At 47.6% G+C, this 27071-nt stretch overlaps 1 protein-coding gene across 1 annotated transcript in view; it reads left to right on the top strand.

Annotated features, from left to right (window-relative positions):
- Positions 1-9493: 9493 nt before the first annotated feature.
- The window catches only part of HSD17B3 (hydroxysteroid 17-beta dehydrogenase 3), a 50855-nt gene continuing 33277 nt past the window's right edge, over positions 9494-27071 (top strand). The window contains exons 1-2 of the mRNA XM_008154622.3: positions 9494-9653; positions 12377-12423. Of these exons, the coding sequence (XP_008152844.2) occupies positions 9500-9653; positions 12377-12423 (201 nt within the window). The 5' untranslated portion in view covers positions 9494-9499. The remainder of the gene's footprint in view (positions 9654-12376; positions 12424-27071) is intronic.

The raw sequence follows: 27071 nt of genomic DNA, 5'->3' as shown, positions 1-27071 counted from the left end.
TTCCACTGCTGGTGCCCATCCCAGTCCCATTCCACTGCTGGTGCCCATCCATCCCAGTCCCATTCCACTGCTGGTGCCCATCCCAGTCCCATTCCACTGCTGGTGCCCGTCCATCCCAGTCCCATTCCACTGCTGGTGCCCATCCATCCCAGTCCCATTCCACTGCTGGTGCCCGTCCCCCCACCTGAAGGGCAGGGTGGCAGGGTGGGAGCCGCAGCGCTTTAATTTACTTGCAAACCCCACAGGCCGTCTGAAGTCTTCCTAACTCTGAACTGACTCAGCATTTCTCTGCAGGTCCTCTGCCCTCACCACCCAATCTGCATCATCCACATGGCAATGTTTTCATTCCTGCCACATCAGTGCCCCAGCTAAGGCGAGCCCCATGACCGGGAGGTAACCACGTCCCCTTTTATGACACTGCGCTCTGATTTCCTAGTACAAGGCACCCCTTTAACTAATCCGAATCTGATCGTGTTTGTTGATGATTCCTACTGTAAAGATGAAAAAGGGAATTTCCAAGCTGGTTATGCCCTTACTGCCCAATATGAACTACTTGGAACGGGGAACCTCCCTGAGTCTCCATTAGCCCAAAGGGACACATTGCTAATGTTCAGTGGCTGTGCCTGTGAGGTCCTCCATGATTTTGGAATGTTATGGAAACAAAGGGCTTTTCTTATGTTTATAAGGACCCCAGTAAAAAATGGGCAACAATGCCCTGGCCAGTGTGGCTCAGTTGGTTGGGTGTCATCCTGTGCACCAAAAGGGTGCTGGTTGATTTCCATTCAGGGTACATGCCTGAGTAGCAGACTCCATCCCTGATGGGTGGCTTGCAGGAGGAAACCCATGGATGTTTCCCGCCCCTTCCCCCGCCCCCTCCCCCTCCCCTTCCCCCTTCCCCTCATTCCCTCCCTCCCCCCATTCCTCATGTCTAAAAACCAATTAAAAAATCTTAAAGAAAAAGGGCAACCAGTAAACAGCTATTCTCCAACCTTCTGAAAGGACTGTCACCCACACTGAGGCTCACGCTGGGAGGACAGCGCCTGCTGCTGCAGAAAGGCCCTAGCTGACTTTCATGCACCGGCAGCAGCAACAGGACCTGTCACGGTTGTGACATGTGGATAGAGTCTCTTCTGCTTCTGCAAAAACAGGCCCAGACTTTTGCCTTACATACTTGGAATTATCACCGTTCCTATCACCCTCAACCATCAGGCAAGGTTGAGAGAGCTGATGGGATCCTCAGACTTAAAATCTCTAAACTTGCTGAAGCTACTAGAAGCCCGAGCTGTTGCCCTGGGTCTTGCTGACTGTTCACAGTAGCCCCTTTGGGAAATCAGCTCACTCCACGTGCGATAGCCACCCGCAGACCAATGTAAATAGGTAAACGACTTTCTGCTGATTATACTGGTAAGTGTTTAATGGGTTATACACAGTCTTTCAACAGGTTAAAAAAACTTTTCCAGATTTTGACTCAGAGGATCCTGGTGGTCATGGTCTGGGACCTGGTGGCTGGGTGTTCTGGACATGCCATCCGAGGAAGATAGCCCTCGCACCCCACTGGAGTGGACCGGACTGTACCAGGTGCTGCTGACCACCAACACTGCCGCCCATCAGCAGGCCCTGAGCCTGGGCTCTCCATCTCCCAGGCTCTATCGCCAGCTGGTCCTTCCTGAACAGACGCTGGAGATCTTGGAATCAGATTGACAAGGGAGAGAAGTAGCTGACTTCGACTCAGGATACTGGATCAAGACTCCATCATTTAACCATCAAACTGTTTATTTCCCCCTTTCCTTCCTCGACTCTGGCACTGGTCTAACAAGATAATGTCCTCATCCGTATACCCCAGGCCACTGTTAAGGGGGTAACCTTTCAGACTGCTAGATTCACCATCAGATATTCTGACCTGTCCCTGATGCTAAAGACTCCCTGCTACTCCCTGTGAGCAGTTTCTCTTCTACCCCAACGTCACTGCAGACTGGGACTGACTGCACCCTCCAGCCCCAGAAGTCTCTTATCAAGGCCAACCTTTGAGGCCAGAACACCCAGTGCCCGTTTTCTCCTTTCTCTAATGATCACTGTACTTACCCACTTCGACATAAATGCCTACGTAAGTCCTAGTACGTTCCCACCCCTATGTTCTCGTGATTATCTACACCACATCTGCCCCCAATCACAAAAAGATCTCACCAGCAGCTCCCATCTTTGCAAGGGATTTAGAACAACTTTTATTTCAGGTTAGATTGACTTCCCAAATGCACTGGAAACCTAACTAACCCGTGGCTTGAATGGGCAAATGCAACAGTTCCTGCTAATGAATTCATTGACAATGCCAGCTTAAGGGGAATGGCTGTGCCCCAACAGGGTTTTCTTTGTGGTCATTATCATTCTCCCTGGGCCTATGAATGCCTAGATGGGTGGCACATAACCGAGCAATGCCTCTTCGGTTATTTATCTGTGCCCTCAACTGTTCACAAATGAAGTGAGATACTTTATTGGTCAGTTCCCTTGAATTTACATCATGGCGTTAGAAAAGACCTGCCAGGAGGCATTCATGACTCGGGATTTGCTTGCTTTGGCAGGGCCCTACGTCCCTGGTTAGGAGTAAGTGTAAATGAGGTTATGGGCAGGATCCTCTCCTTAACTCTTGAAAATATTGACGAATCCACTGCTAAGACAATAGCTGCCCAACAACAAAAAATTCGTAGACTCTGGTTAGAGTTGTTCTTGATAGTTAAACAGCCCTTGATTATCTTTTAGCTCAGTGGTCGGCAAACTCATTAGTCAACAGAGCCAAATATCAACAGTTCAACGATTGAAATTTCTTTTGAGAGCCAAAGTTTTTAAACTTAAACTTCTTCCAGCGCCAGTTCTTCAAAATAGACTTGCCCAGGCCGTGGTATTTTGTGGAAGAGCCACACTCAAGGGCCAAAGAGCTGCATGTGGCTCGCGAGCCGCAGTTTGCCGACCACCACGGTTTTAGCTGAAAAAGGAGTGCCTGTGCTGGAGCCAGCACACCTGCGGAGCCTGTACTAACACCTGTGGGGAAGCTAGAAGTCAGTTACATAAGATCACTGAGCAAGCCACTGGGTTTACAAGGGTGACCCCTACAATGGAGTCTTCTTTCCTTATTTGATTTTGAATGGTTTGGGTCTGGGGACCATGCTCTGAAGTTCACTCCGAACGTTGGAGGGAATTATCCTGCTTATGATCATAATGTTCTCCTTGATGTACTAAATTCTCCCCAAAGCTTTAAATGCATGTTCACAGCTGCTAACCACCAAGCAAATGATCTCCTGAAGACGGGAACACCGGAAAAAGACGAAGAGCATGACTGACTAAAAATTGTGAGCCTATGGTCATGAGCTGTGAATACCACACAGAGGGTATTAAAGCTATGAGAACTACAGAGCAGTGGGTGCGAGGGGCACGAGTCCCTTAAATTTAGATCACATCTCTCAGGCTGAGAGTCTGATCAAAGGGGTGGGAGAGGGTTTTTTTTTTAAAGAAAGGAGACAACAGATCCCAATGGAGTACCTGGTACTAAGCCCCCAGTCAGCAAACCAAGACTTCATACCTAACCTGACTGCAGTTTTAGCCTCTCCGAGGAATGTAATCTTTAACCAGTTAATTTGCATTAGCTGGTCAATACTAGTGAGGCAGTCAGTCTGACAGACCCTTTCTGTCTTCCATAGGTAGATGAACTTGCCTGAGATAATCCAACCTTCGCTAGAAACGTCCTCTTTGAATAGGTGAATAAAGCCAATGAGATACTTAAACTTCCTCAGGGGATGTGTGTGTGTGTTTTTAACACTGGCATCTCTCACATTCCTCTCCGGGGCTCCTCTTCACGCTCTGGCACTCACAAGTCATCTGATATGTGGGCAAACCTGGAAATGAGGGAGGTCATACCCAAGGGCTTGTTCAATGGACAACACCCTCTACTTCTCTACGTAAGCCAGAAGAGTCTGAGCTGCATCCTACAGTTTCTCAGAGGCTTCCCAGCAGTATGAACCCTCAGTCACCCACAGCAGTGACCAGCTCAGGGACACATCCGTGTCTTTTCATTTTGTCTGTCCCTGTTCAGTCTCCCAGTGCCAGCTCATTGGAGTCACTTCCCAGAGTGATCGTCTTTACTAGGCCTTCATATCAGGAAGAGCTCAGGCTCAGAAGGTCATGCTACTTATGTGTGGGTCTTTCCTTTTAGATTCCATCTCTCAATATAACCTACTGTTATCCTATATAATAAAAGCCTAATATGCAAGTTGTCCCCTCGGGCGGGTGGTCCTTCACTCGCTATGACATGCGCTGACCACCAGGGTGTGGCGTGGAACATGGTGGGTGTCAGTGATGAGGTGCTGGCAGTGGGTGGTAGTGAAGGTGCTGCTGGTTCTGATGGGCCCTGATGATAACGGGACTGCAGTGTGATGGTGGAGCAGGTGAGCAGGAGGCGCCAGGCCAAGGCGTGTGCAAGCAGGGGCCTGATTGCCCTGCAGATGGCGACCAGCAATGGGGGGTGGGCCTGCTGCCCGGCTCCTAGGTGCTAAGGGAGTTGTGCAGGGGGCCCAGCCCTGATCGATTGCTCCACAGACAGGATGGTGGAGCAGATGAAGGGGCAGTGCCAGGCCATGGTGGGGTGTCAAGCAGAGCTGCGGTTCTGCAAGGCTGGGAGCACGAGCTGGGGTTGTGAGCCTGGGGGCCCAAATTGGGGCCTGATCCCTGTAGGTCACCCCAAGGGACCCCACCCATGCCCGAATTTGTGCACTGGGCCTCTAGTATATATCTTATCTAATAATGAGGGAATATGGTAATTGACCCTCATGCCATAGCAAGCATGGTGGCACCCACAGCCAATAAGGAGGGGATATGCTAATTGACTTCCCCGCCCTCAAAGATGGCAGTGCCCACAGCCGTAGATGGCATTGCCCAGTCCCCTCAACCCCCAGCTGCCCAGGGCCGTCTGAGGCTCAGGTAACCAAGGCCGGCAAATGCTTGCGTTGCCGGTAGTGGCAGCAGCAGAAGTGTGATGGAGCGTCGTCTTCCCCTGATTGCCAGTTGTCTTTCGCCCCTGAGAGCTCCCAGACTGTGAGAGGGGGCAGGCAGTGGCTGAGGGACTGCCCCCCTTTCCAGTGCATGAATTTTCATGCATTGGGCCTCTAGTATATATATAAGTCTGATATATATAAAGTTATAAAGAATCCTTTTCTTCATTGCTCCTTCAAGTTAAGAAGCTTCAATCATCAGATTACCCCAGTTTCTCTTAGAGCAACATCTAAGAGATCCTCCATAGCTGATAGAGAAAAGAGCTTACATTTTTCAAGTTGGAAGTTGTCATTTGGAAGGTTGCAATGAACTTCTGTATTTTAGAATGCAGGCTGTTCTTTAATGCCAGAAACAACATTTTTGTAGGAATCCCTTTCCACGTCCCGCGTGGTCCAGGGTTCTGGTTCAGGGTTCGAGTTCTAGAGAAGGGCCGCACACAAATGAAAGGAGACTTGAAGAAATCCAATTTGGCGAAATGGGGGGCCAGGCGGTAGTCCAACTCTAGTGGGAGAACTACTCCCTGCTCTGGCCCTGCCATCCCTTTTATTGAGGCTTTGGGGAAAACATCTTAGCCAGGATAAACAGAAACTTACATGGGAAAAACAAAGGTGGAGGCTGCTTCAGCTAACAATGTCTCAACTAAAGGGTGAGTGGTTAGAGCAATTAAAATTGTTGACCAGCCTTCCTGGCTTCCTGTCAACATCTCTCTTTTAGTGAAACTGATTTGTTTCCGACACATTTTGATGAATCTTTTAGTGATATTAATGCACCTACCACCCCATTATGGTATGATGCTAAGTAAAGGAAATGAACAAACAAAACAAAGCAAATTGATTGATAGATGCAGAAAACAGATTGGTGGTTACATGAGGGGAAGTGGTCAGGAGGAGAACAAAATGGATAAATTTAGGTCAATTGTATGGTGACAGATGGAAACTAGACCTTTGGTGGTAACCATGCTATAGTGTATACAGATGTTGAATTATAATGTTGTACCTCTGAAACTTATCCTAGTATAATGTTATAAACCAACTAGAAGCCTGGTGCACAAAATTCGTGCATGGCGGGGGGTTGTCCCTCAGCCCAGCCTGTACCCTCTCCAATCTGGGACCCCTGGAGGGATGTCCGACTGCCCGTTTAGGCCCGATCCCACCAGGATCGGGCCTAAATGGGCAGTCGGACATCCCTCTCACAATCCAGGACTGCTGGCTCCCAACTGCTTGCCTGCCTGCCTTCCTGATTGCCCCTAACCGCTTCTGCCTGCCAGCCTGATCACCCCCTAACCACTCCACTGCCAGCCTGGTTGATGCTTAACTGCTCCCCTGCCAGCCTGTTTGCCCCCAACTTCCCTCCTCTGCCAGCCTGGTCACCCCTAACTGCCCTCTCCTGCAGGGTTGATCACCTCCAACTGCCCTCCCTTGCAGGCCTGGTCCCTCTCAACTGCTCTCCCTTGCAGGCCTGGTCCCTCACAACTGCCCTCCCCTGCTGGCCATCTTGTAGTGGCCATCTTGTGTCCACATGGGGGCAGGATCTTTGACCACATGGAGGCAGCTATATTGTGTGTTGCAGTGATGATCAATCTGTATATTACTCTCTTATTAGATAGGATAGAGGCCTGGTACAGAGGTGGGGGCCAGCTGGTTTGCCCTGAAGGGCATCACAGATAAGGGTGGGGATTCCCTTGGGGTGTGGGGCTGCCTGAGCGAGGGGCCTGTGGTGGTTTGCAGGCCGGCCACGCCCCCTGGCAACCCAAGCGGAGGCCCTGGTACCTGGAATTTATTTTCCTTCTACAATTGAAACTTTGTAGCCTGGAGCAGAGCCAAGCCTGCTGCTCCCTCCGAGGAGGCAGCCATTTCTGTGGCAGTTAATTCACCTTCTACAATTGAAACTTTGTAGCCTTAAGCGGGTGAGACCAGCCAGGGTGTGCGGAAAGCTTTGCTTCCCCTGTTGCCGCTGGCAACCCTGGCCTGCTCTCTCAAGCTCCATTCTGCCACCATTTGTTTGAATTTGTTTACCTTCTATAATTGAAACTTTGTAGCTTGAGTGGAGGCTTAGGCCTGCAGCGGCTATGGAAAGCTTGGCTTCCTCTGTTACCTGGGAAACCTTGCTCTCTGTGGCTGTAGCCATTTTGGATTGGGGTTAATTTGCATACTCGTCCTGATTGGCTGGTGGGCGTGGCTTATGTAGCAGAGTGATGGTTAATTTGCATATTACCATTTTATTAGAGAGGATGTTATCTCAATTAAAAAAAGAGCCCTTGCCATTCTGTGGATGGGGGGAAAGTGGGTATATACAAAGTAACGACATTAAATGATAGTAAATTTTATTATTAAATGTCATTAGAGAATATCTGTAATTGGGGGTCCTTTAAATTAGTCTCTCTACTTATGTATGTTTTTGATATTTTTCTTAATATAAATTTTTATAAGTGCAAAACTTTTAAAAGAAATTATAAAAATTTATTGAAGATATTAAGGACTAAAAGGAGAGATATACCTTGTTTATAGGTCGAAAGACTCAATAGTGTAAAATAAATGCTAGTTCTCCTCCAGTTCAGCCCCAGTAGAACTGGCCCCGGTGATTTCTGCAAGTTTTGCCAGCATTCCAGGGGGGACTTCCTATTCCAGGCAGCAGTTCTACTAACCAGCCTCTTCCTCCTCCTCACTGGGAACAGTTTCTCAGTGCAACCCAGACAATGTCACCATCGAGTTGGCTGCAACCACACTCCTCCAGTGAGGTCTGAACCATCTTGGGTCCAGGGCCTCCTTCCAAGTTGGTTTGTTCCTTAGATATTCTCCTTCAGCCCTGGGGTATTCTTTTGAGTTGTCTTTTATGTCCTTTTAGTTGCAAATTCCTTATAAGTAATTAATAATTTTTTATGTTGTGTAGTTCCTGTTAACATTGCTATGTGATTTGTGTCTTCTAAGTGGGGCTGATTGATACACTAATAAAAGTAAAATTGAGCTTGTACATATGTAATTTGTGTGACCAGCTATTGTGTGTGTGTGTGTTTGTGTGTGTGTATATGTGTGTGTTTGTGTGTGTATGTGTGAGAGAGAGAGAAAGAGAGAGAGAGAGAGAGAGAGGAACTTGCACATGTGTGGCAAGTACAAATACAACGATATTCATAGCAATGTCGTTTAGCACAATCTGAAAAAGAGCAAATCCAACAGGAGACAGCTTGGCTGTGCAATGGAAGAGAAAGAGAAAAGTCATAGGTATCTCCAAGGTTTTTAATGTGAACAACTGGAAGATAAGAGTTGCCATCTCTTGAGATAGGCAAGTTTGACATTGAATATAGTATCAGACATTGGTTTCAGATATATTATGAGGCATCCAAATGGAGGTGTCGAGCAGGCAGTTGGATATGCAAGTCTGGATGACTAGCCTGGGTTGGTGTGCGTTTGGGGGAGTCTTCAGCATACAGAGTCCCCACAGTCAAGAGATTGGGTAATATCACAGACAAGGGTGACATTGGGCACGTCTTGGATGACTGCTGTAGTCTCACTCCCCCTTCCTCAGTCGTCATGCCGACCCTCTATCTCCACCGCCAGAAGGTCATCGTTCAGCGTGCAGTGACCTTGTAAAGGCATAATTCCGATGCTGGGACTTCATTGTCTCAGTCTCTTCAATGGCTTCCTGTTGTTTCTGGACTGAAGCCCCAACTCCTCAGCAGAGCTCTGGCTGGTCCCCACACCTCCACCGCTCGCCATTCTTCTCTCCTGTCCTCTGCAGACCGGCCCCTACTGGGTTGTGTTATGTATTCCCCAGACTCATGGATCTTTCCCATTTCCCTGCATCTGTCGGGAGGGAAACCTCATCTTTCCCGGTTGCGTCTTTTCATTCAAATTTCAGCTCCAAGGGCCCCTCTCTACAGAATTCCTTCCTGAACACTCCCTGGGCTATTTGATCACTAGTCACCCTAGCAGGACACTCATTGCACTTTTTGTGCCACTGATGACTGCCAGCCTGTTAGCTCTCTGCCTATCCTCTGTCCTCCCTTCGAGGCTCTCAGCTCCCCCAGGCAGTGGCCCAGGCTTCTCTCCATGGTATGTTCCCAACGAGGGGACTGCTATGCCACCTGGCAGGCAGTCATACGTATTTTCTGAATAAACGTCTTACAGGATATTGCATTCTTTTTAGCTTCCAAATCGGGGCGAGAACCTTGAGCTGCCATTTTCATTTCGTCCACACTTTATCTCTCTTCACGTCCTTCCACTCCTTCACCAGCTCCCCCACGGTCACAAGAGCCGAACAGCGCTCTAAAGATATTAGAAAGAATACTTTATTCCCAAGCCTGTGAATCGGAGGATTGTGCAAAGAAGTCACTCTAATCTAAAGTGGAACACGGTGGAACTCACCCAGGGACACCAGAAGGTGCCTGACCCGCCTCCTCAGCAGCTGCGCCCTAGGAGGCCCGGCGGGTCTGCGAGGCCGGGGAGGCCCGAGCTGCGGTGCGATCATGGGGGAGGCCCTGGAGCACGTCTTCATTCCCGTAGGGCTGCTGGTGTGCCTGGTCTACCTGGTAAAGTGGGCGAGATTCTGCAGATGTATTTTCCTGCACTTCTGGAAAGTTCTGCCAAGGTCTTTCTTGAAGTCAATGGGACAGTGGGCAGGTAAAGAAAGCGCTCCGCCTCTTGGGTTTTGTTGTTCCTGCTTATTATTATTTGTGTCTCAAAAGGCATTCTGCATCTTTCTTCCTTTGAGCAAAGATGGAATTCCTTTGGGTGATTTTAAGTTGGGCGGAGGAGGGGGGTATCTAGAAAGCATGAGTAAAATTAGAATTGTTGAGCCAACAAGATGGGGTCTGCGGAGATTAGTTGGGGCGGGGGGAGACTGTGTCCACCGCCCACGTGCTTGTCCGCGGTCCCCACTAGCTGCACTTTCTTCCTTGGGGAGTTTCTGATGATACAAATATAAATGCTGCAGACGCTCCGCATCCTCCTCTCCAGATTGCCAGAAGCCCAGAGTGCCTCCGTTTTGTTATAGGGTGTTTTAATAGTCTGAAATCCAAATAGTTTTAATGCACTTTATTAAAAAATTTTCTCCGAGCCCTTTTGGGAAGTGAGTGTATTACAAAATCCAGGCAACAAAGATCTCTGTGGAGACACCTTTGGAAGATAGGATCTGGGTCTGGTGTGTGTCCCAAGTAGGCTAATTGCTGCCTCCTAAGTGGACTTGTTCCTGGGACTGCTGGGATTCCAGCCCACGTCTGGGTGTAAGGTAAAGAGTGCGAGGTTGTGGTTTCACGTTACATTTCCAACTTGGGCACCAAGAAATCCAATGGCCCAGGAAAAAAATGTAAGGAGCTTTAGAAATACCATGCCAAGCTAAATAGGAGAAATCGTAAGCAACTTCACAGGGCTGCCTGATGAAATACAGGATTCTCAGTTACATCTGAATTTCAGATAAACAAGTAAATTTTTAGTGTGTGACATCCCAAATGCTGTGTGAGACATATTTATACTAAAGAAAATATTTGTTGTTTACCTGAAAATCAAATTTAACTGGGCATCTCGCCTCCTTATTTGCTAAAGTGGCAATCTTACAACTTTAGCAATGGAAAAAGAAAAATTTACGATATGAAAATTATTAGGAGTGGAAATGGGCTTTGAACTGTGGCATGTTCCATTTGCAGTATGTGTGAATGCTCCCTTGCTCCTGGGCTGCACGCTGGGTCCATGAACTTGCTAGGTGCTCGACCTTGAGGGTCTGGACCCACATGCTCTGGACCCACAGATGCAAATGCCCATGCCTGAGGGGGCTTCGAACTCTGTTCAAGTGCTGCCCATCAGTGCTGGGCAAAGCCCCTCTGAGAACACTCATTCCAAAAAAGCTCACATGAGGCCAGAGACTTAGCATTTGTTGACTCAAAAAACATAATCTTAACCTGTCTTTTGAATCAGTTTTGAATAGTGTTATAATTAGCAGGAGTAAAATGTTCTTGGGCATAGGCAGCTATCTGGGAGATGATATCTCAAATGGGGGGTGGGGGGCGGGCAAGAAAAGATCTAGTTACTAGAGACTGAAATGTCAAGTCCTCGGGGCCCTGTGGTTGATTGGCTAATTATGTCAGTGGTAAATCTTAATAGACTTGTGGCCCCAAAGTCAGCCAGCCTGTGTTTAAATCCATCATCATCACTTTGGGCAGTATGACCTTGACCAAGTTAAGAATGTCCTCTCTCTTGGCTTCTGATCTATAAGAATAATGATGGTCCCTACTTTAGGGCTTGTTTTGAATATTGAGATGAGGAATCTAAAACACTTGAAACAGTGCCTGGCCGAAAGGAAGCACTCGGTAGATGCCAGCCATTTACTGATGCCATTATCTTAACTATAGTACAGGTCTGGTCCTGGGTGATTTCTAATATCCCCGTGAGAGAGGGGAAGTGGTGAAGATAGCCCTGGTACTTCTAGTAAGAGGGACAGGTAACGTGCCTGGATTCGCTCAGAAGTACCTGATGCAACAGATGATACCATTAGCAGTGACTGAGCTCCGGGTGCCTCTGCCAGGGTGCTGCTGGGAGCGTGCACGGCTGGGTCTGCTCTCACCTACCAGTGAGGATCAGAAGGCCCAACTGCTGGTTATATAGGAATCAATAAGGCCACTGAGCACTGACTCTTCACGCCCCTTCATTTTATTTCAGCCCCTTTTTGCATTTCTGTATTTTCCTCTTTAAGTTCCCTGCCTTCCATGGGCGTTGATTGCCGCTGATCTGTGGGGGAGGAAAGGGGAAGGGGGGAGAACAGACTTTTAGGAGGAACCTTGAAATGTCCGTACAGTGACAGCTGGCTGTGGGTAGAGAGATAGCAGGGTGCACTGCTTGCCCTTGATGAGTTAAGGCTTGGAAATGCCTAACCCTTATGGGGTCTGAAGGAATGCTCCCTGGCTGGGGGGCTTTGTTTCATTGTGGAGTGTGTTTTCATGGCCTCACCAATCCCTCAAAAAGAAAAAAGAAAAGTTTCATTGTGAACGTTTAGTGAGGGAAGTTGATGGCTGGAAACTTCCCAGCTGAGTGCTGCTTTGATATATTTAAAAAAAAATGTTTTTATTGATTTCGGAGAGGGAGAGAGAGAGAGGTAGAAACATCAATGATGAGAGAGAATCATTGATTGGCTGCCTCTTGCAGCCCACAACCAGGACATGTGCCCTTGACTGGAATCAAACCTGGGACCCTTCAGTCCGCAGGCCTACACTCTATCCACTGAGCCAAACCGGCTAGGGCTGCTTTGGAATAGTAAGTGTCCTAGAGAGGTGGCCTGCAGGAACACATGGCCAGCTAGAGAGAGGACTTGGAAGGTCAATTCTTTCCCTTGAAACCATTTCTGCTTTTTGCAGTGATCACTGGAGCAGGAGACGGGATTGGGAAAGCTTATTCGTTTGAGGTGAGTCGTGTTCTTGACCTTCTCTGCCTCTTGTATTGAGCACATTATAAAGCAACAGACATTCATTATGAAGGGAAATATTTTCTCTAAAAAAGGAAATTTGAAATCTTAATCTCACTCCCTGGATACCTTTAAAAAATGTAATGATATTCAAAGGTGGCAGTATCTCCCCTTTGGAGTTGTTTTACAAATATAGGGACATTGCTATTGTCTAGTGTAATTGTACCACAAGCATCATATACTTCAGCACAATTTCAAAAAAGTATAAAATACTTTTCTTTTATATATCCTTTACATTATGGTTAGGGCATATATTGGTTTAAACATTATTTGTGTAGGCAGAACATATTATCTATGACTTTAATTCCAAGAAGATAAATGGGCATTAAAACTATGATATAAAGAGAGGATCTGATCAGGCTGAGTCACTGGAATATTAGCGTCTTTCAGTATTTCTCTCCAGTCTTCTTGTTGCTCTGCAGATAGATCCATAGATAGATTGATTGATCCATAGACAGATACCTAGGGAATAGATGGGTACTTTTCAAAATACTTTTACAGCATATGCAATCTTACATGCTATTATTACTGTACTAGAGGCCCGGTGCACGAAATTCGTGCACGGAGGGGGGTTGTCCCTCAGCCCAGCCTGTACCCTCTCCAATATGGGACCCCTTGAGGGATGTCCAACGGCCCGTTTAGGCCTGATCCCACCGGGCAGTCAGACATCCCTCTCACAATCCAGGACTGCTGGCTCCCAACTGCTTGCCTGCCTGCCTTCCTGATTGCCCCTAACCGCTTCTGCCTGCCAACCTGATCACCCCCTAACCACTCTGCTGCCAGCCTGTTTGCCCCCAACTTCCCTCCTCTGCCGGCCTGGTCACCCCTAACTGCCCTCTCCTGCACGGTTGATCACCTCCAACTGCCCTCCCTTGCAGGCCTGGTTCCTCTCAACTGCCCTCCCTTGCAGGCCGGGTGCCTCCCAACTGCCCTCTCCTGCTGACCATCTTGTGGTGGCCATCTTGTGTCCATGGGGACAGGATCTTTGACCACATGGGGGCAACTATATTGTGTGTTGCAGTGATGATCAATCTGCATCTTACTCTTTTATTAGATAGGATAGAGGCCTGGTACAGGGGTGGGGGCCAGCTGGTTTGCCCTGAAGGGCATCCCAGATCTGGTGGGGGTTCCCTAGGGGTGTGGGGCAGCCTGAACGAGGGGCCTGTGGTGGTTTGCAGGCTGGCCACGTCCCCTGGCAACCCAAGGGGAGGCCTTGGTATCTGGAATTTATTTTCCTTCTACAATTGAAACTTTGTAGCCTGGAGCGGAGCCAAGCCTGGGGCTCCCTCCGAGGCCAGCAGCCATTTGTGTTGGGGTTATAATTGAAACTTTGTTGCCTTAAGCGGGTGGGCCCGGCGAGGGTGTGCGGAAAGCTTTGCTTCCCCTGTTGCTGGCGGCAACCCTGGCCTGCTCTCTCAAGCTCCATTCTGCTGCCATTTGTTTGAATTTGTTTACCTTCTATAATTGAAACTTTGTAGCTTGAGTGGAGGCTTAGGCCTGGCAAGGGCAGGCAGAAAGCTTGGCTTCCTCTGTTACCTAGGAAACCTTGCTCTCTGTGGCTGTAGCCATCTTGGTTTGGATTAATTTGCATACTCGCTCTGATTGGATGGTGGGTGTGGCTTGTGGGTGTGTCGGAGGTATGGTCAATTTGCATATTTGTCTATTATTAGATAGGATTGTTACAAATTCTATTTATAAAGTATTATTTCTGGGAATTCCTATGTATTTTGTTTCTTACTAGTGTCATTACACTGAACAATGTAAAATACAAAAGAAAAAATAGAATCTTAGGAATTATGAGGATGACTGTTAAAAGGTCAGTGACACCTTAAAAATAGAATCAAATGCACTTGCGTTGTGAAAACTACATCCTACAGCAGTGCGGTACCCAAGTGTTTTCTTGTCCCCGAAGCCTTCATCATGACAAATACTAAACACCTGTGTGAGAGGCCAGTGCAAGGTGTATGGGCGGCACTTGGTAGACACTTTTGGGACTTTAACAAACTTAAACTCTTCCAGTTAGAAAAGCTCCTGGTGCTGGTCTTTTGGGACTGCCCCGCCCCACCCTTTATCCTCTGGCGATAAGTTCTTGGGCACAGATGTTCTGCTTCAGCTCTTTGCTCCTATCCTAACTCGTAATAACAACTTTCTGATGACCAGTGGTGCTCAATGCTCAGCAGGTGAGTGGTCCTATTTGAGTGTTGAGGTTGGGGAGACTGTTCAGCAACCACTTTCCAAAGTCTTGTGTCTTCCATTCCCCTAATCAGAAGGAAAATTTTTCCAGCTGTTTGCATTAAAGCCGTATCACCTTTTATATAACCATTTCCACCTTACACCAGGTTTCTGGAAAGGGCCTGATCCCTCATCCAAAAAATCCACGGCCACCCCTCTCATTCTCTGCATTGCCAAGAAATGTAGGTCCTTTATGATTTTCCAGATTCTTTCCTCAAATTCATGCTGACTTGGCCTGCTTGTGGTCCCTTGATGGCTTGAGACTCAGATACTTGTCTTTCTGTAGAGGAGACACGTATGGATGCTCTCCTTAGCATTCGTTTTTTTACTGTTTCCAAAAGCAGTGGCCTGGGGTCGGGAGCTGTGGGTCCAGCCCTCACTCTGGCACTCACTGTCTGGAGACTTTGGACAAGTTACCCATTTCTGGTTTCTAGTCTTTACCAGCACAAGAGACACCTCCTAAGAGCCTGCAAGTTGTAAATTCTGTTTCTATCCTAGACTAATTCTTGCTTTGCTCTTCTCCTTGTATAACCCTTTCCTTTGTTCTCTTTTGTTCTTTTCTAAGGCTGTTAGACAGTTTTCTGGACTTCCTACCTTCCCTTCATGCAGGCTTTTCTCCTTCCAGAGAGCCTGCTCTTGCTCCCTGGTAAGTGCTACTCCAAGGAGAGCAGTGTGGAGACTGGGGTGCTGTGGACTGGTGGCTAGGAGCCCCAAACTGGGAATCGGTTAGACATCTTTGTGTCAAACCCTGCCTTCCATGCTCCCTGCAGGATCTCCACAGCAATAAGCTGGAGGTGATGGCAATCCCACTGGGCTTTTTAAAGGTTAAATGGGAAAATGGATGATGAGGAGGAGGACATGCTTTGCACAGAGTAAGCTCTTCAAGGTTAGCCACTGCTATTATTGGGTGTTTAAACTGTTTTCTTTACCACATATTCCTTTTTTTTTAAGGAGGAGGAGGAAATGGACTGTACTTACCATATTCTTACTCTTTCCATTGTTCTTCCTCCCTGATGCTCCACATATATATATATATAAAACAAAAGGGTAATTATGCTAATTAGACTGAGCGTCTTTCCAATGTCATTCTGGACAACCTTCCTGATGAAGCCGAGGCCAGAGGGAAGCCAGCCCGGGTCCCGGGTGCCTGTGGGCAGCCAGAGGAGGGAAGCAGCCCAGGTCCTGGGTGCCAGTCGGTGGTCAGAGGAGGGAAGCCCAGGTCCTGGGTGCCGGAGGGAAGCCAGTGCAGTGCCTGGGGAAGGAAGGCCTACTCTTGCACAAATTTTTATGCATCTGGCCTCTAGTATATATATATTTCAGAGAGGTGGGAAGAAGAAGAAAGAGATAGGAACACCAATGATGAGAGAGAATCATTGATTGGCTGCCTTCTGCACACACCACACTGAGGATCAAGCCCACAACCCAGGTATGTGCCCCTCACTAGGGGTTGAGCCATGACCTCTTGGTTCATAGGTTGACGCTCAACCACTGAGCCATGCAGGCCAGGCCCAAGAATCTTTCTTTTGTTATTTCCTTTCTATTAAGAGAACGTCTTTAGCTAAAAAAAAATCTGCTGGTGACAAACTCTCTCTTCATGAGAGAATGCCTTGACTTCCCCTTTGTTCCTGAAGGGCACTTTTGCCGGATAATTTATGGTTGACAGTTCTTTCTTTCAGCACTTGAAAAATGTGGTGCCACTCACTTCTGGCCTCATAGTCTCTGATGAGTCTGATGTCATTCAAATTTTTTTTCCTCCTTTAAGGAAGGCATTGTTTCTCTCTCTCACTGTTTTGAAGATTGTTTTCTTTGTCTTCAGAAGTTTAGTTATGATGTTGCTCGGTGTGAATTTCTTTGGGTTTATCTTGTTTGAGGTTCACATAGTCTCTTGAATATGTAAGTTTATATCTTTTCACAAATTTGGAAAATTTTCATTCAGTATATCTTCAAATAGTTTTTCTGCCCTCCCCTCTTCTTCTGATTACCATGACATGGATGTTAGATCTTTATTATAAGTGTCTGAGATGCTGTTTATTTTTTCTTCTTAGTGATTCTTCTCTGTTGTTTTGATGGGTAATTTCTATTGTTTTACCTTTAAGTTCACAAATTCTTCATTGGTCCTCTCCATTCTGCTATTGAGCCCATTCATCGAATTTTTAATTTTGGTTATTGCATTTTTCAGTTCTAAAATGTCCATTTTGTTCTTTTCTCATATCTTCTATTTATTTGCTCAAACTTGGTATTTTCCATGGGCTTTCATTGTGTTCATCCTTGCCCATTAAAGCATTTTTCTGATGACTGCTTTAAAATCTAGTCATATATTTCCAACATCTGTGCCACTTCAATGTTGGCATCTGTTGATGATTTTTATTTCACTCAGATCGAGATCTTCCTGGTTCTTGATGCGACGAGGGACTTTTGATAGAATTTTGGACATTTCTGATTTTATGTTAGAGGCTCTGGATGGTATTCAATCTTAAGTTTCGGGTCTATGCCAGCATTGCTTCAGCAGGGGTGGGCCGACTTGTGCCCACAGGTGAGAGGGAGGCCAGTCTCCCACTTGGTCTTCATTAGCACATGCTGCTGCCTCCTTCCTGTTGGCTGGGGTCCGGGTGACTCCATTAGGTCAGTCTGGATGGGAGGGACAAGAGGGCCCCCTCACTGCTCCCAGGAAGCTCCAGTGGCACTTGGGGAAGGGGCCTCCTTAGCATGGGGTGGGGGTGTGTGGGGGTGATGGTGCAAGTCCTGTCCTCTCTGCCTTCCCTGTTATCTCCCAGGAGAAGGGAGGGAGGGAGAGGGAGCCTTGGCACTGCAGGTGGTAGTAGAAGTTCAGGTTCTGCTAACGTTGGGGTGGGGGTGGGGTGGCTGGGATGAAAGTCCCTGCTCTGTCCTTGGTGCCTCTGATGCTGGCCTGGCTGGGGGGTGGCCACTGTACAGCAGCCTCACAGGACGGAAGTCTCGGCTCAGCACTCAGCCTTTGCAGGGAGGTGGGGTGGGACCAGGAGGGACCATGGTTGTTGTTTTTAGTTGTTTACCTGGAGTAAAGCAGTTTTTGTGTAAAGTTTTCTGTCTTGTGGTTAGAGAGAGCGGGCTTCTGCTGGATATTTCTCTCACCCCCGTGGGTGTTTCCGAATGGACAGCATATTCCAGCAGTGGGTTGGGGATAGCTGAGGCCTCTCGCTGATCTGCTGCTCACCTTTTGGAATCTTCTTAAGTTTCTTTTATGGGTTCTGTCAGGCTGCATTCTAGTCGCACTGAATGGTAGCAATGGGGGAAAGCACTTCTCATCTCACTGCAAGCGATTAGATTCATACTAGTGGTCCAGTGCATGAAATTCGTGCACGGGGTGGGGGGGGAAGTTTCTCTCAGCCCAGCCTGCACCCTCTCCAATCTGAGACCCCTTGGTTTACAGGGATCGGATGTGCCCACAATGATCCCTGTTTACAGGGATCAGGCCTAAACCGGCAGTCGGACATCCCTCTCACAATCTGTGACTGATGGCTCCTAACTGCTCACCTGCCTGCCTGCCTGATTGCCCCTTACCACTCTTCCTGCTGGCCTGCTTGCCCCCAACTACCCCCCGCCAGCCTGATTACCCCCAACTATCCCCCGTGTCAGTGTGCTTACCCCCAACTGCCCCCTGCTGGCCTGCTCACTCCAAACTGTCCTCCCCCCCACCGCTGTCCTGATCACCTCCAACTGACCCCCACTGACATCCTGCTCACCCCCAACTGGCCCCCCTGCTGGTCCGCTTACCCCAACGGCCCCGCCCCCCACCAGCCTGATCATTCACAACTGCTGTCCCATTCTGGCCTGATCACCCACAACTGCCCTCCCTTCTTGGCCTCTAACTGCCTCTACCTTGGCCCCGCCACCATGGCTTTGTCCAGAAGAACATCTGGAAGGTCTCCCAGTCTAATTAGCATATTACCCTTTTATTAGTATAGATAGAGGCCTGGTGCATGGGTGGGGGCCGGCTGGTTTGCCCTGAAGGGTGTCCTGGATCAGAGTGGGGGTTCCCCTGGTGCATAGGGAGGCCTGGGCGAGAGGTCTGTGGTGGTTTGCAGGACGGCCATGCCCTCATGGGGTGAGGGTCCCCGCTGGGGAGGCGTGGCCAGCCTGGTTGAGGGGCTGAGGGCTGTTTTCAAGCTGGCCACACCCCCTTCAGGGTGGGGGTCCCCGTTGGGGTGCCTGGCCAGCCTGGTGAGGAACTGATGGCTGTTTGCAGGCTGGCCAAGCCCCCCAGTGGGGACCCTCACCCCATGGGGATGTGGCCAGCCTGGGTGAGGGGCTGAGGGCTGTTTTCAGGCTGGCCATGCCCCCTGGAGACCCAGGCTCCCAGCCCCTCCTTTTTTTCTTTTTTATTCAGTGCCTCCTTGAGCGGAGGCCAGGGCCGGCTGCAAGCAGGTATCTGGGATTTATTTACCTTCTATAATTGAAACTTTGTAGCCTTGAGCGGAGGCCAGGGCCGGCCAGGGCGGGTGGGAAGCTTGGCTTCCTCCATCGCCGGGGTCAACTCAAGCCTCCTGCTCACTCCAGCTCCGTGGCTGTCACCATCTTTGTTGGGATAATTTGCATACTTGCTCCTGATTGACTGGTGAGAGTAACGGAGGTGCGGTCAGTTTGCATGTTTCTCTTTTATTAGGCAGATTTTTAAAAATATATTTTTATTGATTTTTTTTACAGAGAGGAATTAGAAATATCCATGAGAGAGAAACATAGATCAGCTGCCTCCTGTACACCCCCTACTGGGGATGTGCCCACAACCAAGGTACATGCCCTTGACCGGAATCGAACCTGGGATCCTTCAGTCCACAGGATGATGCTCTAGTCACTGAGCCAAACAAGTCAGGGCTATGTATATATTTTTAATTCAAAAAGGAATTTTTAATTCTAAAGGAAAACAGCAAAAAAGCCATCATCTCTTCCCCAGGTCATTCCTGTTAAAGATAAGTAATGCAGGCATAAAGTTAGAAAAGTAAGTACCCTAGAAAGGCATGAAAAGAGAAATAAAGGCCTCTCGTCACTCCTGCCCGCATCCTGCCCTTCTCTGTCACCAGAGTTCCAAATGTCTTGCGTTTCTGCCAGGAAAGGTAGATGCCACAGTTCCACCCATACTTCTCTGTGGGAAGGGGTGCTGGCAGATGGTGGGGACTGGCTGTGGTGACAGAGACCAGTGGCAATCCTGATTTTCCTGATGAGCAGGTGGCTGTGCTCAGGTTCCTTCTGTCTCGCCTTGTGGGCCTTTGCTCTGGTCTTCAAAGCTGGAGCGGGGTCATGAGCATGCCTGTGTCCTGAGAGCCGCAGACAGAACTCAGTCCTGTGGCCACGCCGGGCACGGAAGGCCAGGCGTCACTTCACCACCTGCCCATGAAGACATAGGCCAGGTGTTAGAGGCCCCCTAGCAGTGTCCAGCGTGCGCACCTGTACGTTTAGTTCCTGCCCATGGCAGCGCTAATGGAGTCCTGCTTTACACAGCCTGCTCTCGACGTTGCTTTATTCCTTTACTAATCCAGGGTGGAGCTCTTGCCTCAGCAAAGTCATTCAGACGCCTGCGTCCTTGTTAATGACCTTGGGCCTCTTCCATCCAGGGTGTGCCTTGTCTCTTTTATCAGCTCCTTAAGGATGGGCACTGAGGTTTTTCATTTTCGTTTTTACAAACAATGTTTAAGATACACCCTTGAACACATACACACTCACATATACATCCCTATCGGTAAGATAGCTGGCTCCTGGATACGTGCACTGAAATATTGGCTACCATTGCCAAATTGTTTTCTACATGGCAGAACCAATTTTCATCCATTCCGCATTACTATACATTTTAATATTTATGTAAAGTATGCATTTAATATAACTTAAAATATTGTACATTTTACTTCTTGTCACTCTGGTGTATATAAGTAAACCTGTACTCTTGGCTGTTAATGCCCAGAGAATGGTAGAAGCAAAATGCATGACTAAGACTGTCTGGTTTTATGCCTCCACATCTGGGCAGCTCTAGTGCCACCCAAGATCTGGAATGGCATAGATGCGGGCACTGCTCCCAGCTCCAAGGTGGCAGGCAAGGGCAGTCAGACTTCTTCTCAAGACAGCTCTCCTGGAAGCTAAGGGAATGGCCCAGAGCAGGGCCTTGGAGTAAATTCACTTTCCAGGTCTGCTTCAGACCAGCCCAAGAAAAATAAGTGCCTTCCCTACTCTTGACTGTCAGCACACACTTACTTGGCAATGTATGATGGTGCCTTACGCACTCTCAGCAAGGAAATTCTTCTTCCTAATGTTTAAATTACTCGAGTCTAAATTATTCCAGCTGCACTCTCAGCTTCTCCTCTTTCATCTTGCCTTAAATGAAAACAGTAGCTTTTAATTATTTTTATGTTCCCCTGGATTCATTGCTTTGTTCCTGGGTGGCTTGCCTTCAACCCTATGATTTCTGATTCACGTTTTGATTATCCTAGGTTCATTGTACTATGCCATGATGTGTGTGTGTGTGTGTGTGTGTGTGTGTGTGTGTGTGTGTAATGCATAGGCGTGATTACAAAAGAAAATAAAATGAGTACTGTGTCCCTTATCACTCAGCTTAAGAAGTAGAACACCAGCCCTAGCCGGTTTGGCTCAATGGATAGAGCATGGGCCTGTGGACTGAAGGGTCCCAGGTTCAATTCCGGTCAAGGGCACATACCCAGGTTGTGGGCTCGATCCCCAGTGGGGGGCATGCAGGTGGTAGCCAATCAATGATTCTCTCTCATCATTGATGTTTCCATCTCTCTCTTCCTCTCCCTTCCTCTCTGGAACCAATAAAACTATATTAAAAAAAAAAAAAGAAATAGAGCATCACTCGCATCCTTGAGGCATTCCATAGTCATGACATGCCTTTGTGCTGTCCTCCCTCACCCCCACTGATGTAACCACAGATCATGATCATTGTGTTAAAAATTTCCCAACTTCAAAAGAGTTCTATTACATATGCACGTGTCCCTAAACAATGTGTTGGTTGCATCACTTGTTTTGATTTCCATGTAAACTGATTCCGATGTCTTCTGCAAGCTGCTTCTGATTGATCAATAGCATGCCTTTGAAATCTATCCAGGCTGATGTGTGTAGAACACGGTTCATTCATTTCCATAATTATGTAGTATTCCATTATATAAATATGTCCCGGTTTAGCCACCCTTTCCTCTGTTGGGGAACATTTCTGCCGTCTCTAATTTGCTGCCAGGAATGCATTGTCTGGCCTCCAAAGGACTGAGGAGAACGTGCCCGGGAGCAGAACTGCGGGCTCAGAATTTAGGCGGAGGCAACGTTACTCAGTGATGTTGTTTCCAGCCAGTTTCCAAAGTTTCGGTGTTGAGATGATAGCAGCCTCGGAAACCGAACAGGGAAATGTTACCTCTTTTATTCTTTTGGAATTATGGGGTGTTTGTGAATGTTTGATAGAGTTTACTTGTAAAACCACCTGTGGCTGGAGTTTTCTTTGTGGGACAATTTAGACTATTTACTTATATCATTATCAGCATCACTTCTTATTTATATGAATATATCATGTTGATTATTGCTGTTATTTTTAGTAACTATATGACTATTGGGTTTCTAATTTTTCTTGAATAAGTCTTGGACTTATATTTTTCTAGAAATATATCTATTTCACCTAAGTTTTCAAATGTATTGGCATATACTTTTTTTGAAAACATTCTCTTACTATGTTTAAAAACTTTAGCACGAAACACATTTATCAATGGTTACCATCTAGTTCACAATACCACTGGGAAGGGGCAGCAGCTATGTTCTGAAAATGAGCAGAAATACCGAGAGCCTGGGTGATGGGGGACACAGGGGAGTTGCCACCCCCCCCAACCCCCCCAGGAAGTTGGTCCAGGGTGTTCACATTCCTCCTCTCCATTTTCTCTCTTCTTTCTGGAACTTCAATTACTGAGATGTGGGGTAATATTCTTTCTGGAACTCCTATTATTCATCCCCTATTAACCTTTTTTCTCCTCATAATTTCCGTTTCTTTGACTCTTTGCTTTCTTGTCTACAAAAGGATTTCATTAATTTTATTCTTCAGCTTTTCTACTAAATTTTTCATTTTTTGTTTTATTTATTTTTAAATTTCACATTTCTAATACAATTAAAATGAAAACTTTAAAAAGAAGTTAAAAATTGTTCACCAGTTCTGATGGTGTGTTTCTCAACTCTCCATGGAGGTCTGTATAACCCTTTTTTATAGGTAATTCAGACTTAGAACTGCTGTATCTTCCTGAGGAACTGACTAATCTGTATTTCTAGTAATATTAATTTGCTTTAATGCCTGTTGTAATTGATATTATAAAGCTGTGCCTTTTTTCTTTTGATTGGTGTTCCATAGATACACTGAGTGGCCAGATTATTATGATCTCTGAACGCATAATAATCTTGCCACTCAGTGTATATTCTATATAATAAAAGGCTAATATGCAAATTGCCCCCTCGACCAGGAGTTCGAGCAGCAGGCAGGCTGGCCAACCGCCCAACCGCCCATGTCCCCTCCCACTGGCCAGGCTGGCCGGACCACACCCATGCACGAATTCATGCACCGGGCCTCTAATACACACACACACACACACACACACACACACACACATGCACACACATCTCCTATCTAATTAAGAGGGAATATGCTAATTGACCATCACTCCGTCACAAAGATGGCTGCACCCACAACTGAGGCCAAGTTCCCATAAGGAGCCTTAACGAGCTATCAGCAGGGACCTGAGGCTATGCTCTCGCCTGCCCCCATAGGGCTTCACAGAGGACCTCAGGCTGCATCTTCTGCCCTAGTGCCAGGCCAGGGGACCTGAGGCCATGCCCCCCACCCGGCAGGGCTTGACAGGGGACCTCAAGGTGCGCTTCCTGTCCTGGTGCTGGGCTAGGAGGCCTCAGGCTGCTCCCCTCAACCCAGTGCCAGGCCCGGGGACCTCAGGCCATGGCCCCCACCAGGTAGGGCTTTACAGGGGACTTCAGGCCATGCCCCCTACTCCAGCACCAGGCTGGGGGACCTTAGACCGCACTCCACGCCCAGCAGGGCTTGACAGGGGCCCTTAGGACCTCCCTCCCCCACCCTAGCACCAGGCCAGGGGACCTGAGGCTGAGCCCCCCTGCCTGGCTGGGCTTGACAGGGGACCTCAAGGTACACCCCCAGTGCTGGGTCGGAGGAACTCAGGCTGCGCCCCCGCCCAGTGGGGCTTGACGGGGGACCTGAGGCTGTACCCCCCCATCAGGCGGGGCTTGATGGGGGACCTCAGTCCATGTCCCCCACCTGGTGGAGCTTGATGGAGGACCTCAAGGCACACCCCCTGCCCCGGTCTGAGGAACCTCAGGTCATGCCCCCCATCCTGGCGCCGGTCCAGGGGACCTGAGGCTATGCCCCCTGCCCGGCAGGGCTTGACAAGGGTGGCACTGGCTGGGTCTGGATCTAGCCCAATGAGGGGGGGCCGGCTGGGTCTGGGTCTCACACGATTTTGAGGTGCATGTGGGTAGGTGGGGACTTGACTCTGGGTCCCATGGTGTGCCCCAGACTCTGACAGGTTTTCATATACATTTTACTAATTTTCTTTCATCTCTGCCACTTCTATTATAGAGAAAGGGCAAATAGCAATATTAAATTATTTCCTCTAATTAATCCCCTTTTAATGCGCACGAATTTTGTGCACCAGGTCACTAGTATGTGTGTGTGTGTGTGTGTGTGTGTGTGTGTGTGTATATATATATATATATATATATATATATATATATATATATATTATACTGAGTGGCCAGATTATGCGTTCAGAGATCATAAAAATCTGGCCACTCAGTGTCTATGCAATGTTTTTTCTCATTTCAGTTTCAACATTTCTATGACCTTATGTTTTGGGTGTGTTTCTTGAAGATAGCATGCAGCCCGGTTTTAATTTACTCCTCTTGGTTGTTCTTATCTTTAATAGAGCATAGCGGTACAGTAACTTCTGAAATCTTGCAGATATTATGATTATAGTATAATCTTAGTGTTCATTTAGCCAAATAACTCAAAGGATCGCTAATATTTTAAAAGCACAAGCCTGCATGTTGAAACTTGTCGGACTTTTATTTAACTTAGCTAGGAAGCATACAGCGGGAAGACAAAGGGGCCCATTGGAGAGCATTTGATAAGCGGGGTGTATGTTGTCAGTCGGGAAAGGAATGTGAAATAATATGGCCAAGACAGGCACCAGCCAGGCTACCTTCCCCGGGGTAATGATCACGCCACCTCTGGGTTAGCCTCTCTGCCAGGCTCCGAGCCCGCAGACGCCTCTGTTCATGGCCTTGTTCCATGGCAGTGCTTACCTGCCCCAGCGTCACACCAGCTCAGGCAGGCTTTTGGAAAACATTCGAGGCTGGTGTTAATAAACAATCCAAGCAGTATTATTTTGCCTGTATCAAAGTTTGGGATGATGTTTTCTTTAACGATTTAACATCAAAATTAAATTTTTTTTTATCACAATGTGTGCATTATGGCCTTATTAATGAGATAAGGTTAGAGATAACTTTACCTATAAAGCAAATTATAAAGGCTAAAGGCAGCTGGAAAATAACCATTTATAGACAAGAAAATTAAGCTGTGGCGTGGGTATTGTAAAACTTAGAATTGCCCTAATTTAGCTTAATAAGGAGCAAATGGTGGGGTGATGACACATCTACCACACTCACTCCACAAAGATGGAGGTCTGCCCCGGGGGGCTCTCCTTTTCTATTTCCTCCTTTCCCCATCCCTCACCCCCTTTCCCTTCCTATTCTTCTCCCTCTCATTTGTTCACCTAAGACACAGAGGGCTGAGTTATTATCACTGACCCACTCCAGGCCCCGCTCTAATTTCTATTCCCTCCTCCCACGTGCAACCTTTCCAATATGTGTGATGTGCGCCCTTTAGTTTATCTGCATTCTTATAAAATGCTCATTGTTTTGTAAGCATTGTTCATGTATGTGAACATCTCACTAATCCAGGCACAGAGCTGGTCTTTCTGTATCTGGTTTGAGAGAACAATGGCTATTCTTGCTCTGGTAACTTAGGTTTCTAAAAAGACACGAAGTTGTCTTTGCTGCACTAGAATTACATTTAGTGCTCTGTTCCTGAAGTGAGGCAAAGAAGGGGGGCCTTGTGCTGAGAGGCTGAGCCACTAGATGAAAACCTAGGGTGACCTCCAATCAGAGAGGGAGAACCTTTTTAAATTTTGCACCTTAGATTCTTCACTTGCCTCATCCTAGTTCCAGCCCTGGGGGAGAAAACTAGATCCTGAGTCACTGCCTGGAGGGGCGGGCCTGCAGTGCTGGGTTACCTGCAGAAGACATTGCACGGGGAAGAACCAACGGTTCTTGTATCCAGCCACTGCAAGTTGTTATGCAGCATTGCCTATCCTAATCTGCTCACTACAGAGAGAAAAACAAAACACGGTAAATAAAAAACTAAAGTAAGATAGCAGGCGTTGGCTTAACAAGTCTGCAAGCTCAATAAATGTAACAGTCACATTTACTGATAAATAAATCCTCAGATGGGGCTGCGTTGGCTTAACAAGTCTGCAAGCTCAATAAATGTAACAGTCACATTTACTGATAAATAAATCCTCAGATGGGGCTAACCCTCCTCCCCCCAATGTTGACTACAAGAAAGTTAAAAACAAAGAAATGGAAAAATATACACTAGCAAAAGAAAGGGGAGGACCAGGAGCAATATTAGTGTCACACAAAACTTAATTCAAGCTAATAAAAGGAAAATATTCATATGGATAAAATTCAGGTGATTAATATTGTGCCTATTCTACTTCTGACAATATAGCTTCAAAATGTTGACAGTGGAAACCAATAGAAATAGAAGTGATGGAGAAATGCACACCATGCCTCTTTCAGAAATGGACATGTACAGTGTGACTAGCTTTGAACTACGCAGGCCTGATGGGAGTCACCAGGCACACTCGCCACCACTGTTTGCCTGCACCTGTTTGAACCTGCTCCATGTGCTGGTTCTTTCGTGGCCGCTGGTGCCTCACTTCCTGACACCCGTCAGGTAAAAGTCCTCTGGTCACTTCCAGATGCAGGTGTGGGTTTAATTCCATGGTTACCAGTGCCCAGTCCCTGCAGTTAAATCTCCTCGCCTCCTTCAGGCTGGGACCTGCTCCAGAGACAGCTCTGTGCTGTGGTCTGTTCTCTCTTCCTGGCCTGGCATGTCTCCGTCTCCTGGTTGCTCACTGAGGGGTCTGCACCTGCCAGGGTTTGAGGAGCAGGGACTGGAGAGGTGGGCGAAGAGGAGAAGGAAGGGGATCCTAAGGGTCTTCTGTGCTTCCCACCCTCAGAGAAGGGAGGTCAGCTCT

The sequence above is a fragment of the Eptesicus fuscus genome, chromosome 15, assembly GCF_027574615.1.
Source record: "Eptesicus fuscus isolate TK198812 chromosome 15, DD_ASM_mEF_20220401, whole genome shotgun sequence".
Lineage (NCBI taxonomy): Eukaryota > Metazoa > Chordata > Mammalia > Chiroptera > Vespertilionidae > Eptesicus > Eptesicus fuscus.
The sequence above is the reverse complement of the archived record's forward strand: the minus strand, read 5'-3'. Positions and strand labels throughout refer to the sequence as shown.